This window comes from Lepidochelys kempii, chromosome 19, assembly GCF_965140265.1.
Source record: "Lepidochelys kempii isolate rLepKem1 chromosome 19, rLepKem1.hap2, whole genome shotgun sequence".
NCBI classification, from domain to species: Eukaryota; Metazoa; Chordata; order Testudines; family Cheloniidae; genus Lepidochelys; species Lepidochelys kempii.
The window spans coordinates 12,881,767-12,901,161 of NC_133274.1; the positions used below are offsets into that span (position 1 = coordinate 12,881,767).

General features: G+C 45.5%; 1 protein-coding gene across 3 annotated transcripts in view; it reads right to left on the reverse strand.

Moving 5' to 3' along the window:
- Positions 1-19,395, reverse strand: part of MECR (mitochondrial trans-2-enoyl-CoA reductase) — a 32,853-nt gene that overhangs the window by 2,926 nt on the left and 10,532 nt on the right. For 2 of the 3 annotated variants that reach the window (XM_073317444.1, XM_073317446.1), the window contains exons 2-8: positions 16,085-16,182; positions 15,679-15,810; positions 6,921-7,064; positions 5,182-5,284; positions 3,224-3,326; positions 1,892-1,965; positions 633-693 (exon numbers count right to left, since the gene is read on the reverse strand). In XM_073317444.1, coding sequence (XP_073173545.1) covers positions 633-693; positions 1,892-1,965; positions 3,224-3,326; positions 5,182-5,284; positions 6,921-7,064; positions 15,679-15,810; positions 16,085-16,182 — 715 coding nt within the window. The remainder of the gene's footprint in view (positions 1-632; positions 694-1,891; positions 1,966-3,223; positions 3,327-5,181; positions 5,285-6,920; positions 7,065-15,678; positions 15,811-16,084; positions 16,183-19,395) is intronic. The other variant, XM_073317445.1, reaches the window with a different exon arrangement.

A 19,395-nucleotide genomic window follows, 5' to 3' on the forward strand; every position in this document is an offset into this window, starting at 1 on the left:
GCGTTTTGTGTTAGCAACGAGACTCCACGACCAGTAGAGCTCTGAGAGGATACAGGACTAGGGTTAAGAACGTTGAAGATTGTTCTGTTGTTGCAAGAGACACCTTAGCTACTAACTCCAGGTCAGAGCAAGGATTGACACTGGGAAGATCTGCCCTACAGGTGCACCTTAGAGTGCAGACAACTTTTGCAATGAGAATTTGCCTGGCAGATGCTAAATAGCTGGGTCAGTCACACACCAGGGCCAGTCTCCTCATAAACATTGCCATGAGTATTGCAGACATACACCCAAACCCTGTAAACCAGAAACAGGCCAGAACTAGCTCATTCCTGTCACATTCTCAACCAGTTAGAGACCATGGGGCATTGGTTCTGGTGCTCAAATGGCACAAGGAGGTAGTGTTGGAAGTCAAGTGCACACTTCATCCAGTCGCTTCTAATAGTAGCGATGCTGCTGCGTGGGAACTGAGGAGCTATAGGGAGTTAGGGGACAATATATAGATGTGGTGAAGCCAACCCCGTGGGGCAGCCAGTTGCTTGCAGTGGATGTTATGGATGGAAAATTTCAGTGCTGTGGAGTAAGGGCTATGTGATGTGAATACAGAGAACATGTCACAAGCATCTGTTACTTACCACAGGGACAGTCACAGGCTGTTTTGCCATCCCGCCATATGTAACCATGGTCCCTTTCTGTCTGTATGGAGAGTCAGGTGTCAGACAATTAATGATCTCTCCTAATAAGGGTCTTCAACCCGATCTGCTCTCCTCCTCCAATTCCGAACCCCTGCAGATACTGACACCCTTACACAGGCTGCTCTTTCAATTACTTTGTTGACCAGCTACTTTGTTACTTGCTCAACCTGCTTTCTAGCTTCCCCTCCTTCTCACAAGAGCCATTAGCTGAAATAATCACCTAGAGTTAATGGACCCCTCCCACTGCAACAGCCCACCAAGACAATGAGCAAGATACTATAGGGATTCTGACTTCATAGCTGGATGTGACCTTCCACTCTTACTAGTCTTTAAAAGTCTATTACTGTGTGTCATTTGAGAGGAAACCTCACTAGAGTTGCTGTAAGGTCTTAGATTTCAGTTACCGCATCTTCCGAGAAACCTCCCCCGCCTGCATTTTTAACAAGTGACCCATGTAAGATAATTCTAGTCATAGACTGTAAGGTCAGAAGGGGCCACTGTGATAATTTAATCTGCGCTCCTGCACAATGCAGGCCACAAAACCTCACCGACTCACTCCTGAAATAGACCTCTAACCCCTGGCTGAGTTACTGAAGTCCTCAGATCATTGTTTAAACACTTCAAGTTATAAATAACCCACCATTTACACTTCTTTAAATGTGCAAGTGACCCTGTGCTCCATCTGCAAAGGAAGGTGAAAAACCCCCAGGTTCTTTGCAAATCTGACCTGGGGGAAAATTCCTTCTGACCCCAAATGTGGTGATCAGTTAGACCCTGAGCATGTGGGCAAGACCCACCAGGCAGATACCTGGGAAATAATTGTAGTAACTCTGAGCTCTCCGCATCTAGCGTCCCGTCTGGCCATTTGGGGGTTTTGCTACTGGTAGTCGCCTATGGGCCACATGCCATTGTAGGGAGTCCCATCATACTTATCCCCTCCATAAACTTATCAAGCTCAGTCTTGAAGCCAGTTAGGTTTTTGCCCCCACTGCTTCCTGGGAAGGCTGTTCCAGAACTTCACCCCTCCAATGGTTAGAAATCTTCACCTAATATTGAGCCTAAACTTGTTGATGGCTAGTTTATATCCACTTATTCAACTGGTCCTGACCGCTATCCCCAATCTGGACAAACCAGTTCTTTGAACATGCACATCTCTGAGTGCTAAACACAAGTCAAAGGAGGAAAAAAGCTGAACTTACTGTATGTGGCGCAGCATCTCAGTAGTACTTTTCCCTCCGACGCAATTCAGCGCTAACCGGGGTTTGGGGACTTTCTGGAAGAGTCAGCGTTTTATAGACAAAAAAGGCAGATTTAACTCTTGCCCGCCAAGCCAGATTTCTGTCCAGCAAGAAACACGGAGTAGTCCTATTTTGAATTCCAAGGTTACCTTCTCTTGGGGTCAGGACTCTGTCTGCTGAGGGAGGCAGGTTCACGTGTTTTAGCCCCAGAGTTTGCTCAAACCAAGGGCAGGTCCAGATATGTACCCAAAGCCAAATTTACCATCTGGGCACCGCAGCAGAAATGAAAACCTGCCCAACGCTGCTGGGGCAGCCTCCAGAATCACAGAGAGGAGTCCAATGGAAACAATTCCCTGGGAGAATGAAGGCCAGCCCCTACTAACTCTTCTGTCTGCATGTTAAACGGTGGTGTATATCAGAGCACGGTTTCTAGACATCAGCCATCTACATAGTCTCAGCTAGTCCAACTCTCTGTCAGTGCGGGATTTCCCCTGTGGCTACTGCATCATCTTCACCACTGCATTTCCACTCTGGTCACCTCAATTCCCCGTTATAGCGGAAACAGAAGCGGCCCAAACATGGACAATGAAAGTAATCTGAGGTACAGAGACTTCTGTCTGAAGAGAGGCTGCGGCGCGGCACTGTTCAGTTTACAGAAGAAATAAATGAGAGAGACAGGAGAGGACATAAAACAGCAACAGGTGTAGATGTTGTCAGACACTCCAATTTATCCTCAGAATAGAAGAGCAAGGGGACATGGAATCAAACTAAAAGGCAACTTTAAACATGATAAAAGGAAACCGTTTATTATTTTACACCTATGGAACTCACTGCCATAGAATATTATTGAGGCCAAAAGCTTAGCAGGTTTAATTGACATTTATATTGATTAATGAGAACACCCACTTACATAAGAAGATAAAGTAAGAATATAAACTCGGGATTTAGGGAATAAGGCCCTGATCCTCAAAAGATATTTATTCCCTTAGCTTCCATTGATTTCAATGGAAGTTAGGTGCCCAAATACCTTTGAGAATTTGGACCTAAAACAACTGTTCATCTGCCCAGGGGTTAGGAAAGAGCTTCTGCTAGGGAAGTTTACTCCATAGTTCTCCATAATAGGATTCTTGCACCTTTCCCTGCAGCATCTAGTTTTGGCCACTACATGAGACAGACCATGGTCTGCTCCAATATGGCTATACAGAGGTTCCTGTATTGTCTTCGGATCCTGAGAATTAGCTTCCTGCCTCCGTACTAGGATTCTTCTTTCTGGAGAGCTCAGCATTACAGTACCTTAAATAAGTCTTTCATCTCTGGCTTTCTCAGCATCTCTTCTGTGATGACATGGTCCGCACCAAGGGATGTCAGTCTGTCTACCACCTCTTGGAGATTGGGTCTGGGGAGGAAGGACAAAAAAGAGATTCACAGAAATAACTGGCATGTTTCCCAAGCCAAGATGGACAGACCTCTGCAGGGCCCTTTGACCAAGTCAGTCAGTTTCTATGGGCTCTGATCTGTAACTTGTGACCCAGGATGAGCAAACTGGGCTCAGCCCAAACTTTGGGGAAGATGTTCCCTTCCAAAAGCGAGCCTCTTTGGCGGGGGGGATTTATCTCCTCCTTCCCTCATCCTGTTATTAACTGACCACGCCACTCCTGCCTCTGTCCCCTAGTTTCCTCCACTGGCTTCCTCACCTTCTGTATCAGCTATGAACCTCTCAGCCTCACCTTCAAGACTCTACATGGTGCCATACAACCTCCCTCTCTGCCCTCATCCCAGCCTTCACTGTCTACCCTCCAGCCGCCTTCCTGAGAACTGCTTCTGGTGTCTCCTCCTCCTCCCCCCTCTGATCTGTACCTTCTTTCATGCTGCCTCTTCTGCTTCCCACACATGGGTACCTGGCTTCTCCTAAACGCTTTCTTCTGCAAAGCTTCCTACCCTGAACTCGGATGCCAGCTCCAGCTGTTCCTGCATAAGATCTGCTGGCCCCTGAACACTCACCCACAAGCTCCAAATGGGGCTTCTTGTCTGCTCAGAATAAGAGCCAATTACCAATCACAGAGCAGGTCGCTGCTTCCCAGCTCAGTGCCTATTTTACCACCACCAGCTGATGCTGCGCCACCAAACCAAACCCCACCCCACTTTCCTACTTCCAGGCAAGAGAAAGGGATGGGACCAGCAGCACTGTAAGAAAGGACAAGGCTCCTGAGCAGGCCACAAAGTGGGAGTAGGTAGAACTAGCTTCTCCGAGGAGCCACTAGGTCCCTCTTCCCTCTGCATCTAGTCTCTCCTTATCCCACATCCAGATCCACTAGAGGTTCCCCCAACCTAGCCCTTGGAACTGGCCAACCTTGGAGTTGAAAATCCCTCAGGACTAGCTAGTGTCATAGAATCATAGAAGATCAGGGTTGGAAGGGACCTCAGTAGGTCATCTAGTCCAACCCCCTGCTCAAAGCAGGGCCAATCCCCATTTTTATTTATTTTGCCCCAGTTCCCTAAATGGCCCTCTCAAGGATTGAACTCACAACCCTGGGTTTAGCAGGCCAATGCTCAAACCACTGAGCTATCCCTCCCCTTCCTGTCAAGGGCTAGTCACTCCCTCTCCCAACAGGAATTTTAACACTCATCTTCGGAGTGGAGACATTGAATACATTCGCTAATCGCTGACTGGGCAGCCTCATTCAGAGCAGAAAGGGAAGCCCTGTTGTGAAGAACTCTATTGCTGGATTCAGCTACCTGAACAAACACCCTCTATTGCCCACTCAGACCTGAAAGTAGCCTTTCTATCAACATGAGGTATCGCCCTGTTTTACAGCACAAGTTCTCGGCCTATTTAGGATTATTTGCAGACTGGAGACAAAAGCTGAGACGGTGATCCTGTTAACCTTTAACCTGCCTTCACCCTACCTCTTTCTATGGCGTAATTCCAGCAGCAGGGGTTTCCTCTTATAGATTCATATCAGAGCAGTTAAAGTGAAAAATTCGAGACAGACTGACAGGCAAACATCTAAATGCAGCTACTCTCAACCGGCCACAGCCCAACCTTTATGCCCATCTCCCTTGTTTCCAAGAAACAATCCCCTCCCCTCCCACTGAGAATCTAACTCAGACATATAGAGCAGAATGCGGGGTGAAAGGAAGGGGAACCGAACAGCACAGGATAAAGCAAAAAAGTTGTTTGATCAGGACAATTTTAACAAATGATCCAGTTATTCAGAGTCTCTAAAAACCAGGGCCCACTGTATACGCACCTATCTCGGATCACATTGATTGTTTTGATGCCTAAAGCTGCTGCAATCTGAATAACAGCCTGTCCCACGCCACTGTTGGCTGCGTTCTGGATGATGGAATCACCTGCAGTGAAATAAAGAAACCCAAATCAGCTCTGGCTTGAAGCAAATTTAGTGCTGGAGAAAGGTGCGGAGACCTTCAGTCTTCAGGGCTGAGAATACAGTCAAGAATAGGTACAGCACAGCCTCCTGCAAGGCAATCTTCCCTGACACTGTCCCATCAGCATGGCTTATCCCCGAGACTGCCCAGTGCTAGCTCAGCTCAATAGAGGCGTTGGGTTTTGATTCAGAGATGTTTCCAAGAGCTGAACTAAGACTCACCAACTTATTTCATACAGGCCCTCGGATGGGAACAACCTTTCAGCCACTAGGACCACATTTAAACTAATGAACTACAACTGAAAGGCTTAATTCTTTCATGATACATTCATCTGAGAATTTCATTCACCTTTACTAAGACTTGCTTGGATTGGCTCTGATTTATTCCCAGGAACCTATTATAACTTGCTGCTTATTTCCTCTAGGCTGGCAAGAAGGACTTGCATCTGACCTAGAACCTTGAAGGCACAAGATACTGATCATAAACTTTGGCCCTCATATCAAGTCATTCATTCATTCAAGTACTTCACAAACACTCATTTAGCCTCAGAGGGCAAGCTCCTTGGGCAGAGGCTGTGATGAGGGTATCTAAAACTCCAAGCTGGCAGTGATAGGCGTAAGGGGAACCAGAGAGCCTAGTTAGCCCATTCTATGGCACCTGGAGGAGAGACAGGTAATGAAGGATTAGACCCAGCTGGGGAGAAGCAGGCTGCATGGTTCCTAGAAAGAAAGGACTGCAGGGCAACAGGGGGAAGGACTCAGGAAACAGGTAGTTGGGCATTTCCTCTCTCTGGAAAAGGAACCATCGAGAGATGTGCAGGAAGGAGCATATGCCCTGAAAGAAGAGGGAAGCTGGTTAGGAGACTCCAAGGATGCAGTCCCAAGGGTCAGTAGCTCAAGATCAGCCATGCCACTGGAGACTAAACCCTGAGGAAGTGCTCTGTAATAAAGTGAGGAAGATGCAGAGCCTGCGAGGCGGTGAAGATCTGCGGAGGACTGAGCCCAGGAAGGGTGGAAGAGTTTCCATTCCTTCGAGTATGGACGCTGTTACCCTGACAGGGTGGGACTCAGTGTCCCCTGGCCAGAGGGCCAAGTCACCCGCAGACCACCGACGTCCGGAGAAGGCGGGTGAGGCAGAGGGGCTGCAATGCTGGATCTCACTGGGAGGAGGTGCTCTAGGATAGCGAGTATGACAGGGACCATAGCTTCAGCTGTGTTTGGGCAGCACGTAGCAAAATGCTGACCTGTCCCTGACTGGGGCTCCCAGGTGCTATCGCAACATAAATAATAAATAACTCTGAACCATCAGGTAAGAAAACACGTGCAGAGGCTTGCCTGAGCCCATGCAGTCCATGGCAGAGCTGGGGATAAATCCCAGAGTATGGGTTTGGGAGATAGGACTATAACTACTCAATATTAGTACTTTCCATACAGAAGAAGGCAGAATTTTATTTATGCACATGGATAAACTGTTAATTAGAAGAAATTTATAAATTCTGTTAACTTGTTTAGGGTCAATATCCGAGGATGGGATGTTCCACTGGAGTGTAAAAATCAGCCACGTGTTAGGAGGATTACACAGCATAGGTTAAGAGATGTACCTGGCACCAAGGTCTCGAAATCAGCCAGCATCCGATACGCTGTGCAGGGGTTGACGCTCAAGGTGGCAGCACACAGCAAAGGGATATCGCGTGGGAGTTTCACCAGGCTTTCCTCACTGAACACTGCATCCGTTCTCCATGTTCCTGGTTTAAAGGACAAGGCTTATTCAAACTATGAGAAGCATTAGAAAGATGCAGGCAAGTTGAGCGGGTAACCGCTTAGGCAAAAGTTTTCAGGCCCAATGAAGTTGGAGAGATAAATCATAGAATCATAGAATATCAGGGTTGGAAGGGACCTCAGGAGGTCATCTAGTCCAACCCCCTGCTCAAAGCAGGACCAATCCCCAATTTTTGCCCCAGATCCCTAAATGGCACCCTCAAAGATTGAACTCACAACCCTGGGTTTAGCAGGCCAATGCTCAAACCATTGAGCTATCCCTTCCCCATGTGGCCTTGAGATCTAAGCACAGGCTAGGGAGGCAAGACTCCTGAATTCCAGTCCTGGTTTGGATACAGATTCCACCTCTGGCTATAGGCAAGCCACCTGAAGCTTGATTTCCCAGAGGTGCTAAGTAGCTATGTACATAGTTAATGTAGTTCTCCAGGAAATGTGTATATCTTGTCTGGTGTGCACTGAATGAGGTACGACACTGCAGCTGCCTTTATTAGCTTGGCTAGCACAACTCATTCCTATTTAGGAATCTGTCCCTCCTGTGTCGTTTTTATTTTTATAAGTTATGTCTGCACCAAAGAAAAAATGAAAGTAGTCAAAGAACTAGTCCTCTCCACAAAAACGGAAAGCTGCTTTAAAATGCAACAAACAGTTAAGGTTGCTAGTTAGCAATGATGCAACTATCTATCATTCAAAAACAATAAAAGTGGTAAAAAATATGGTTTACTATAGACCACCAAATCAGGAAGAGGAAGAGGTGGATGAGGCAGACACTCAAAGACACTTGAGTGTCTGTTGCGGGGACAGTTTGACCATATGCTTGCTTGATTGTTTGAAAAGTGTGAATTGGAAGTGCTTTGTTCCAGGTGAGCCTTGAGTGGGCCTGACTGTTATAAAAAGCCAGTCAGCTGCAAACCAGCTGAGCTGCGAAGAGCAGAGAGGCTAACAGAGGGAGTTTGCCTGGGAGTTCGCCTGGGGAGAGCCCACTGAAGCTTACATCTTGCAGGCTTCTCTAAGTAGTTAATACAGCTCCTCAGGAAGCTCGTAGAAGGAAGGTAATATGGATGGGGAGCATTCAGCTGTTGTGACCTGCACTGGATGTGCCATGTTGGTCTTTCCTCCACAGGACAGAAGCGACTTTGTCTGTACAAAGTGTGAGCTGGTCTCCATATTGGAAGAGAAAGTTCAAGGTGTGGAGAAACAAATATCGACCCTGCGTTACATAAGAGAAACTGAAGATTTCCTGGACAGACATCAGGATATGCTTCTACGGACACAATGTTCTGAAGATTCAGAGCAGGCTGCGCAGCGGGGACAGGAGGATGGTGAAGAAATTTGGCAGCATGTGACCTCCAGAAGAAGAAAGGGGAGCGCCCATGTACCAGCAACACAGATACAGGTAAGCAACCGTTTTCATGTTCTCTCTACAGGAACTAATGCGGAGAGTGGACTAGATGATACATCTGAGGGAAGGGAACAGAAGCAGACTTTGCCGATGGGAAGGCATGAGATGCACTGTCCTAGGGTTGGGAGTTCCACGACCACTGCTCCCAAGAGAAGGAGGCGGGTGGTGGTGGTCGGGGACTCTCTCCTCAGGGGGACTGAGTCATCTATCTGTCACCCCGACTGGGAAAACCGAGAAGTCTGCTGCTTGCCAGGAGCTAGGATTCACGATGTGACGGAGAGACTGCCAAGACTCATCAAGCGCTCGGATCGCTACCCCTTCCTGCTTCTCCATGTGGGCACCAATGATACTGCCAAGAATGACCTTGAGCAGATCACTGCAGACTACATGGCTCTGGGAAGAAGGATAAAGGAGTATGAGGTGCAAGTGGTGTTCTCGTCCATCCTCCCCATGGAAGGAAAAGGCCTGGGTAGAGACCGTCGAATCGTGGAAGTCAACGAATGGCTACGCAGGTGGTGTCGGAGAAAAGGCTTTGGATTCTTTGACCATGGGATGGTGTTCCAAGAAGGAGGAGTGGAAGGCAGAGATGGGCTCCACCTAATGAAGAGAGGGAAGAGCATCTTCGCAAGCAGGCTGGCTAACCTAGTGAGGAGGGCTTTAAACTAGGTTCACCGGGGGAAGGAGACCAAAGCCCCGGGGGAAGGAGGTAAGTGGGGATGTGGGATACCAGGAGAAAGCACGAGCAGGAGAGCGTGAGAGGGGAGGGCTCCCACCTTATACTGAGAAAGAGGGGCGATCAGCAAATTATCTCAAGTGCCTATACACAAATGCAAGAAGCCTGGGAAACAAGCAGGGAGAACTGGAGATCCTGGCACAGTCAAGGAATTATGATGTGATTGGAATAACAGAGACTTGGTGGGATAACTCAAATGACTGGAGTACTGCCATGGATGGATATAAACTGTTCAGGAAGGACAGGCAGGGCAGAAAAGGTGGGGGAGTTGCACTGTATGTAAGAGATCAGTATCACTGCTCAGAGCTCAAGGATGAAACTGCAGAAAAACCTGAGAGTCTCTGGATTAAGTTTAGAAGTGTGAGCAACAAGGGTGATGTCGTGGTGGGAGCCTGCTATAGACCACCAGACCAGGGGGATGAGGTGGACGAGGCTTTCTTCTGGCAACTAATGGAAGTCACTAGATCGCAGGCCCTGATTTTCATGGGAGACTTCAATCAACCTGATATCTGCTGGGAGAGCAATACAGCGGTGCACAGACAATCCAGGAAGTTTTTGGAACGTGTAGGGGACAATTTCCTGGTGCAAGTGCTGGAGGAACCAACTAGGGGCAGAGCTCTTCTTGACCTGCTGCTCACAAACCAGGAAGAATTAGTAGGGGAAGCAAAAGTGAATGGGAACCTGGGAGGCAATGACCATGAGATGGTCGAGTTCAGGATCCTGACACAGGGAAGAAAAGAGAGCAGCAGAATACGGACCCTGGACTTCAGAAAAGCAGACTTTGACAACCTCGGGGAACTGACAGGCAGGATCCCCTGGGAGAATAACATGAGGGGAAAAGGAGTCCAGGAGAGCTGGCTGTATTTTAAAGAATCCTTATTAAGGTTACAGGAACAAACCATCCCAATGTGTAGAAGGAATAGTAAATATGGCAGGCGACCAGCTTGGCTTAACAGTGAAATCCTTGCTGATCTTAAACAAAAAAAGAAGCTTACAAGGAGTGGAAGATTGGACAAATGACCAGTATAAGAGTATAAAAATATTGCTCGGGCATGCAGGAGTGAAATCAGGATGGCCAAATCACACCTGGAATTGCAGCTAGCAAGAGACGTTAAGAGTAACAAGAAGGGTTTCTTCAGGTATGTTAGCAACAAGAGGAAAGTCAAGGAAAGTGTGGGCTCCTTCACTGAATGAGGGAGGCAACCCAGTGACAGAGGATGTGGAAAAAGCGAATGTACTCAATGCTTTTTTTGCCTCTGTCTTCACAAACAAGGTCAGCTCCCAGACTACTGCACTGGGCAGCACAGCATGGGGAAGAAGTGACCAGCCCTCTGTGAAGAAAGAAGTGGTTTGGGACTATTTAGAAAAGCTGGACGAGCACAAATCCATGGGGTCGGATGCACGGCATCCGAGAGTGCTAAAGGAGTTGGCGGATGTGATTGCAGAGCCATTGGCCATTATCTTTGAAAACTCATGGTGATCGGGGGAGGTCCCGGACGACTGGAAAAAGGCTAATGTAGTGCCCATCTTTAAAAAAGGGAAGAAGGAGGATATGGGGAACTACAGGCCAGTCAACCTCACCTCAGTCCCTGGAAAAATCATGGAGCAGGTCCTCAAGTAATCAATTCTGAAGCACTTAGAGGAGAGGAAAGCGATCAGGAACAGTCAGCATGGATTCACCAAGGGCAAGTCATGCCGGACTAATCTAATTGCCTTCTATGACAAGATAACTGGCTCTGTGGATGAGGGGAAAGCAGTGGACATGTTATTCCTTGACTTTAGCAAAGCTTTTGACACGGTCTCCCACAGTATTCTTGCCAGCAAGTTAAAGAAGGATGGGCTGGATGAATGGACTATAAGGTGGATAGCAAGCTGGCTAGGTTGTTGGGCTCAACAGGCAGTGCTCAATGGCTCCATGTCCAGTTGGCAGCCGGTATCAAGTGGAGTGTCCCAAGGGTCAGTCTTGGGGCTGGTTTTGTTCAATATCTTCAATAATGATCTGGAGGATGGTGTGGATTGCACCCTCAGCAAGTTTGCAGATGACACTAAACTGGGAGGAGAGGTAGATACGCTGGAGGGTAGGGATAGGCTACAGAGGGACCTTGACAAATTGAAGGATTGGGCCAAAAGAAATCTGATGAGGTTCAACAAGGACAAGTGCAGAGTCCTGCACTTAGGACAGAAGAATCCCATGCACTGCTACAGACTAGGGACCAAACGGCTAGGCAGCAGTTCTGCAGAAAAGGACCTAGGGGTTACAGTGGATGAGAAGCTGGATACGAGTCAACAGTGTGCCCTTGTTGCCAAGAAGGCCAATGACATTTTGGGATGTATAAGTAGGGACTTTGCCAGCAGATCGAAGGATGTAATCATTCCCCTCTATTCAATATTGGTGAGGCCTCATCTGGAGTACTGTGACCAGTTTTGGGCCCCACACTACAAGAAGGATGTGGAAAAATTGGAAAGCGTCCAGCGGAGGGCAACAAAAATGATTAGGGGACTGGAACACATGACTTATGAGGAGAGGCTGAGGGAACTGGGATTGTTTAGTCTGCGGAAGAGAAGAATGAGGGTGGATTTGATTGCTACTTTCAACTACCTGAAAGGGGGTTCCAAAGAGGATGGATCTAGACTGTTCTCAGTGGTAGCAGATGACAGAACAAGGAGTAATGGTCTCAAGTCGCAGTGGGGGAGGTTTAGGTTGGATATTAGGAAAAACTTTCACTAGGAGGGTGGTGAAGAACTGGAATGCGTTACCTAAGGAGGTGGTGGAATCTCCTTCCTTTGAAGTTTTTAAGGTCAGGCTTGACAAAGCCCTGTCTGGGATGATTTAGTTGGGGATTGTTCCTGCTTTGAGCAGGGGATTGGACTAGATGACCTCCTGAGGTCCCTTCCAACCCTGATATTCTATGAGGCAATTCTAGAACAAATAACAGAAATATCCAAAACACAAGACCTGGTAGTAATGTTAGACATGAACTACGCAGACATCTGTTAGAAAAGTAATGCAGCAAAACACAACATTTCCAAGAAGGTTTTGGAATGTACCAGGGATAACTTTTTGTTTCAGAAAGTGAAGGAAGTAACCAGGGGGACAGCTATTTTAGATTTCAGAGTAACAGCCGTGTTAGTCTGTATTCGCAAAAAGAAAAGGAGTACTTGCGGCACCTTAGAGACTAACAAATGTATTTGAGCATAAGCTTCCGTGAGCTACAGCTCACTTCATCGGATGCATACTGTGGAAACTGCAGAAGACATTATATACACAGAGACCATGAAACAATACCTCCTCCCACCCCACTCTCCTGCTGGTAATAGCTTATTTTAGATTTCATTCTGACTATCTGGGAGGAATTGGTTGTGAATCTGAAGGTGGAAGGGAATTTGGGTGAAAGTGATCGTGAAATGATAGATTTTGTGATTCTAAGGAAAGGCAGGAGTGAGCAACAGAAGGAGGACGATGGACTTAAAAAAAACACCAGTCTTTATCAAACTCAGAACTGGTATGTAAGGTTCCATGGGAAGACTAAGGGAAAAGAAGTTCAGGAGACTTGGCATTTCCTCAATAAGACAAAGGCACAACTGAAAATTATCCTGATGCAAAGGAAAGATAGGAAGAATAGTAAGCAGCCAATATGGCTCCATCAGGAGCTCTTTAATGATCTGAAAATCAAAAAGGAATCTACAAAAAGTGGAAACAGACAAATTGCTAAGGAGTAATACAAAAAAAAAGCACAATCCCATTGGGACAAAATCACAAATTGCTAAGGCACAATATGAGTTACACCTAGCAAGGGATATAAAAGGAAATAAGAAGAGGTTCTTTAAATAATGCAGGAGCAAAATGTGGAAGGAGAACTAATAACTGATACATCAACAAGGCTGAGGTGTCTAATGTCTATTTTGGTTCAGTCTTCATTAAAACAGTTAATGGTGACTATATAGTTAACACAATTAATATTAACAAGGGGAAGGAACACAAGCCAAAATAGGGAAAGAACAGGTTAAAGAATATTTGGATAAGTTAGATGTATTCAAGTTGGCAAGGCTTGATGAAATTCATCCTACGATACTTAAGGAACTGTAAACAATTACCTTTCAGAATTCCTGGATTGTATTGGAGACAGTTAACCAGAGCAAAGTGAATATACCCCACTAGGGAAAATTACTCTACTTCCTACAGACGAATGATTTTTTTGAAAGCCAATACAATTAATGCTTTTAGAAAGAAGAGCCCCTTCATTCAACCCTGAATTAACTCAATATTCACTTTTGCCTACGAGTATTTACCGTCTCCCATTATGGTTTATGCATTTTATATACACTTGATTCAGTAGAATCTTCTTAACTGGAACCCCCTCAGTGGATTGTTCACCTTCCTGATTAAGTAGAAAAGCCATTTGAAATGAAACAGGCACAGAACTGATGGAACTGGCAAAAGGTGGCCAGAAAATTCAGAGTGGCCCAAGAGACATTTGTTTTAAAACCCCGCACATTTTTATTGAAAGACTCTTAAGACGACAACAGCAGCTACACGTAACAATAAACTTGTTTATATCATACTTGACATGCCAAAGCCTTTAAACAGGTGCAAAAGAGGAATAATGGCATTCACAAATGACACTGCAGCTACTTCTGGGGAGGAATGTGATGCGGTAACCTTACGCAACAGGTCAGGATGCAAGTAAAAAAAACATCATATCCAGCTTATGCTATAGAAAGTAGAATTCAGAATGGAAAAGGGTGCAAAAGTGTCCTGGGACCTTCATTTATCATGAGTGGTCTTGATGCCTGATTTTATGTACTGACTCAAAAGAACTAGTGCTAACTACTAAACCACCAACACCACTCCTTGCAGCACCTGGATTTTCTCTGGCCATCTCCCATTTATGCAGACCAGAACTGGCTCTATTTAGCTTTGAAATCTGATGAGATCACAGCCTGAGTCAGTATGGCTGCATCAAATAAAGCGTTCTAAATCCTTAATAGTATAAAATAGGACAAGAACAAAGATTAAAGCAGCATAAAAACAGCTCTGAAATTGAGTGCCTTGTGCAACTCCACTGGCTACGCAGATGCTTCTCGTTAGAGACAATATAACCTATTACATTTGCAATTTGACTAATATGGTGCTAAATGGATTCCAACTGCTGCTTCCCTCGCCTGGAACATTCTCTAATGGAGTTTTGTGTGTGTGTGTTTTTTTTTAAATCACATCCGATTATATGTAATTGCTGTAACTAAGCTGTGTACATGACTGACGCTGTATCAAGCTAAAACAGCACTTCAGAGAGTAACAATTTTGCTTCAGGACGTCACATTACCTCCAGGTATTTTAAGATCCCACAACCGTTCTGTTCAGAGAATTAAAGTATGAGCTCATCAGGCAAAGCACATGGGTGTAAGCTGCAGAGGAAGCATGGTTTGTGGTTAGGACAGTACAGTAGGGAGATTTGGGTTCAATTCCCCGCTCCACTCTGTGAGGCAAGGTGGGTGAGGGAATATCTTTTATTGGCCCAACGTCTGTTGGTGAAAGAGACAAGTTTTTGAGCTACACAGAGCTCTTCCTCAGGTCTGGGAAAGGTACCCAGAGTGTCACAGCTAAATACAAGACCAGATTGTTCAGCTTAAGTAATTACCACATACTCTAGGGGACCATTCAAGGTGAAGTGGCTTGTTAACACCCCTGTAGTCACAGGACAAAAAAAGGGAGTTACTGGGCAACAGATTGTTGTAGGAAACCATAAACTCAGTGTCTTTATTAAAACAATGATTTTTAGCATCTAGTTATCTTCCTGTGTGACCTTGGACAAGTGACTACAGTGGAAGATGGAGCTGAAAACTCACGCTGTGCCTCAATTTGTCCCTCTCTGAAGTGGGGATAATACTTCCCTACCTCACAGGGGTTTTGGGGGATCGATTAATTAACGTTAAGTCCACAAGAATACTCAGATTTCCAGGGATGGTTAGAACAATGGGCTGCTTCCGACTTTATTTTAAACAAATGAAGTTTTCAAATATACTAAGCATAATTTGGTTCCCTATAGGAATAGAAATGTTTTTGTGAATAGCTGTTGCCAGTGAAAGGGGTGTTTGGGTTTAAACATCTGAGGGTAAGCAGTTACTGGTTGCAATCCTACCCACAGCATATATGCAATAATCTAATGGTTAGAGCAGAGGAACGCAAACCAGAAATCCTGGGTTCTCGTCTCAGTTGTGCTCTGTGACTAATTCACCAGGCTAAATCATGCCTCAGTTCTTCCCTGACTCTATCTGTACACAGAGATACTTATCTATCTCACTAACATTTGTGAAATGCTTTGAGATCTGTAGATGGGCGACACCAGAGAAAGGCCGATGGGCAGATCCTCCGCTGGAATGTACTGCCCTAGCTCCATGAAGTCAACAGAGCTATCACTATTTATGAGGATTTATGTAAAAACCTCACCAAGTTCTGCATCTGCTGGGATAACCCAATCCCCAGGCTTCACAGAAGTCACATGACTGCCAACTTCCACCACTTGTCCAACGCCTTCATTCCCTCCTACTGCAGGCAAGTCAGGGAGGAGGGCATAAGTCCCTGTAAGAGGAGGAGAATTATCACACCAAACTGTTCTCTCAACTTCTGTTCGCTAAGGCCTGGTTCTACACCCCTGCCGCTCTGGAATCCAGCCCTAACTCCTGTATACAAATTCCCTAGGGGACTCATTAAAGTTTTGATAGTCGGTTTTTGTAATTATTCATCTGACATCATGTGGCTAATCAATAGGTATTCCACACACATTTCAGAAATGGAAGGAAAAAGAAGCTGTTTGTAAGCAAAAAGTCAATTCAGCCAGAGAAACCGAGATTACCTTGGATCATGTTGATGTCTGCTGGATTTATAGGGGCTGCCAGCATCTTCACGTGAACCCCAGAATGGCCTAGCTCAGCTCGTTCTAGATCCTTTAGTCTAAACAAAGAAACATACAAATGTTAATACTACTGAATTTTGTACAACAAGTGTTCTAGGCACAAAGTATATCCTAGAACAAAGGCCATCCCATCCCATCCCACCCCTCCATGGCTTGCATGGCATGTTAGACTTACATTATGCAGTAAGGAGTCCCCAGTTATGCAGTACTGCCTTCCCCAAGCCTACAGTGCTCCCCAGGCTAATCAGCAGAGCTCCGCTTTCCTTCCCTTTTGGAAGGAAAGACTTGAATTCCTGATCCACCAGTTCACCCCAGTATCTGCTAGTACAGCCAATAACAAGCACATTGGTTTGTTTCTCCTTAGAATGAGCAGCGGCTGTGTTCATACCCCCACGACATGACTGGAGTGGTTCATACCTCTCAGAGATATTGTCAGGAAAGAGCCTGAAAAGTCATTTGCACTGATGGGCATTTTTTTTAAAAGGAAAGTTTAGGACTTTTCTGCATGGGGCAGAGGTTTTCAGTATAAACTAAGGTGTGAATTTAAACCAATATAATTATACCTGTATAACTGCCTGTGTGGACACTCATACTGGAGTACGAGTATGTTTTTGCATTTTAGATTATGTTGCTTGGAAAGGGGTTTAAGTTAAACCAAAAACAAAAAAAAGCCACTCTTATACTGGACAAAGTGTTCACATGGTGGTGGGTGTTATACTGGTATAAATGATACAACTTTCCCATGTAGACAAAGCCTTGGATTCTGCAGCCACATAACTATAAAGGGGGACTTACTGGCTTTACAGAGCCACACACCATACAGAGGTATTGGCAAGGTGTAAAAAGATGCTTTCAGATTAGATGCAAGCCAAGTTAGATACACACAGAAAGGCAGCTCTTGCACCAACAGTAGTGAGATAATGGAAGGAGACACAGAAGCCCAGTGCTAGATTACTGCAGATGGGTCAACTGGAGCAAACCCAGCAAAGGTTTTAAAAATCAGGGCATTTTCTAAAACTATCTGGGTGAACATTGAATTCTCTTCACAGCTCGTCCTGTGCTGGCAAAGTTTTTTTCCCCCTTTAAGCTGCATGGCTGCTCTCTCCTGGGTTAGTGGTTCTGTTGTGTGGTTGCTGGTGAGTATTTGCTTCAGGTTGGGGGGCTGTCTGTAAGCAAGGGCTGGCCTGTCTCCCAAGATCTGAGAGAGTGATGGGTCGTCCTTCAGGATAGGTTGTAGATCCTTGATGTGACACCGTAGAGACTAACACATTTATTTGAGCATAAGTTTTCGTGAGCTACAGCTCACTTCATCAGATGCATGCAGTGGAAAATACAGTGGAGAGATTTTATATACACAGCGAACATGAAACAATGGGTGTTACCATACATGCTGTAACCAGAGTGATCAGGGAAGGTGAGCTATTACCAGCAGGAGAGCCTAGGAACCTATCCTTGCAACAAAGCCGTTGCCAACTACGTCCACATATCTATTCAGGGGACACCATCATAGGGCCTAATCACATCAGCCACACTAGCAGGGGCTCGTTCACCTGCACATCTACCAATGTGATAAATGCCATCATGTGCCAGCAATGCCCCTCTGCCATGTACGTTGGCCAAACTGGACAGTCTCTATGTAAAAGAATAAATGGACACAAATCAGACGTCAAGAATTATAACATTCAAAAACCAGTCGGCGAACACTTCAATCTCTTTGGTCACTCGATTACAGACCTAAAAGTGGCAATTCTTCAACAAAAAAACTTCAAAAACAGACTCCAACGAGAGACTGCTGAATTGGAATTAATTTGCAAACTGGATACAATTAACTTAGGCTTGAATAAAGACTGGGAGTGGATGGGTCATTACACAAAGTAAAACTATTTCCCCATGTTTATTGCCCCCCTCCCCCACTGTTCCTCAGACGTTCTTGTCAACTGCTGGAAATGGCCCACCTTGATTATCACTACAAAAGATTTCCCCCTCTCCCCCCCCCCCCCCCACCCCGCTCTCCTGCTGGTAATAGCTCACCTTACCTGATCACTCTGGTTACAGTCTGTAGAGTAACACCCATTGTTTCATGTTCTCTGTGTATACAAAATCTCCCCGCTGTATTTTCCACTGCATACATCCGATGTAGCTGTAGCTCAGGAAAGCTCATGCTCAAATAAATTGGTTAGTCTCTAAGGTGCCACAAGTCCTCCTTTTCTTTTTGCGGATACAGACTAACACGGCTGCTACTCTGAAAGCTGCACGAAGATTTTAAGGGGGCTGACAATGAAACAGTGCAGTGGTTCTCAACCAGGGGTATGTGTACCCTGCAGGTACACAGAGGTCTTCAAGGGGGTACATTAACTCAGGAAGATATTTGCCTAGTTTTACAACAGGCTACATAAAAAGCACCAGTTAAGTCAGTACAAGCTAAAATTTAATACAGTGACTTGTTTATACTGCTCTACATAGCAAACACTGAAATGTAAGTACAATATTTATATACCAGTTGATTTATTTTATAATTATATGGTAAAAAAAAAAGAGAAAGGAAGCAATTGTTCAGTAATAGTGAGGCTGTGACACTTTTGTATTTTTATGTCTAATTTTGTAAGCAAGTAGTTTTTAAGTGAGTCATAACTTGGGGGTACGCAAGAGAAATCAGTCTCTTGAAAGAGGTACAATAGTCTGGAAAGGTTGAGAGCTACTGCATTAATGCATCTGTCGAGACCTGGGCTCATATTCTGACTGGGTCATAAATGAAACAAGAGTTTAAACCAATGTTTGTAGGCCCTGAATCAACAGGACTTAAGCCTGTTGCCCTGTTGCCCTTTGCCTTCAAAGTCATTTGTCCACGTTCCAAAGCCACCATACACTGGGTCAATTCCTCCTAAAGTGTAACCAGCTTGTTCAACCAGGGATGACTGTGGCCCAATTCTGTCATGGACCATTGGCTCCTCCAGAGTGGCCCAGGCCTAGAATCGATCTTGGTCAAAAAAGGGAAGGGCTGGGATTCTCAAAGCAAACTCAAATCCTTGAGGTAGGATCCCCAGGAAATAAGTCCAACAGACTAATTCTTCTGACTTTTCTGCACTCTCCCCTCTCCCTTGGCTCAAGCCTTGTTTGTAACCTGAAGGGTGTGCAGGCTCAAGGATTCACTTGAAGATGGACATGCATTTTAAATCTTTCAGAGGGTATCAGACATAACCATGCAAAGATTAGCAGGAAATTTAAATGTTCCCAAGGCAAGAATATTTAGC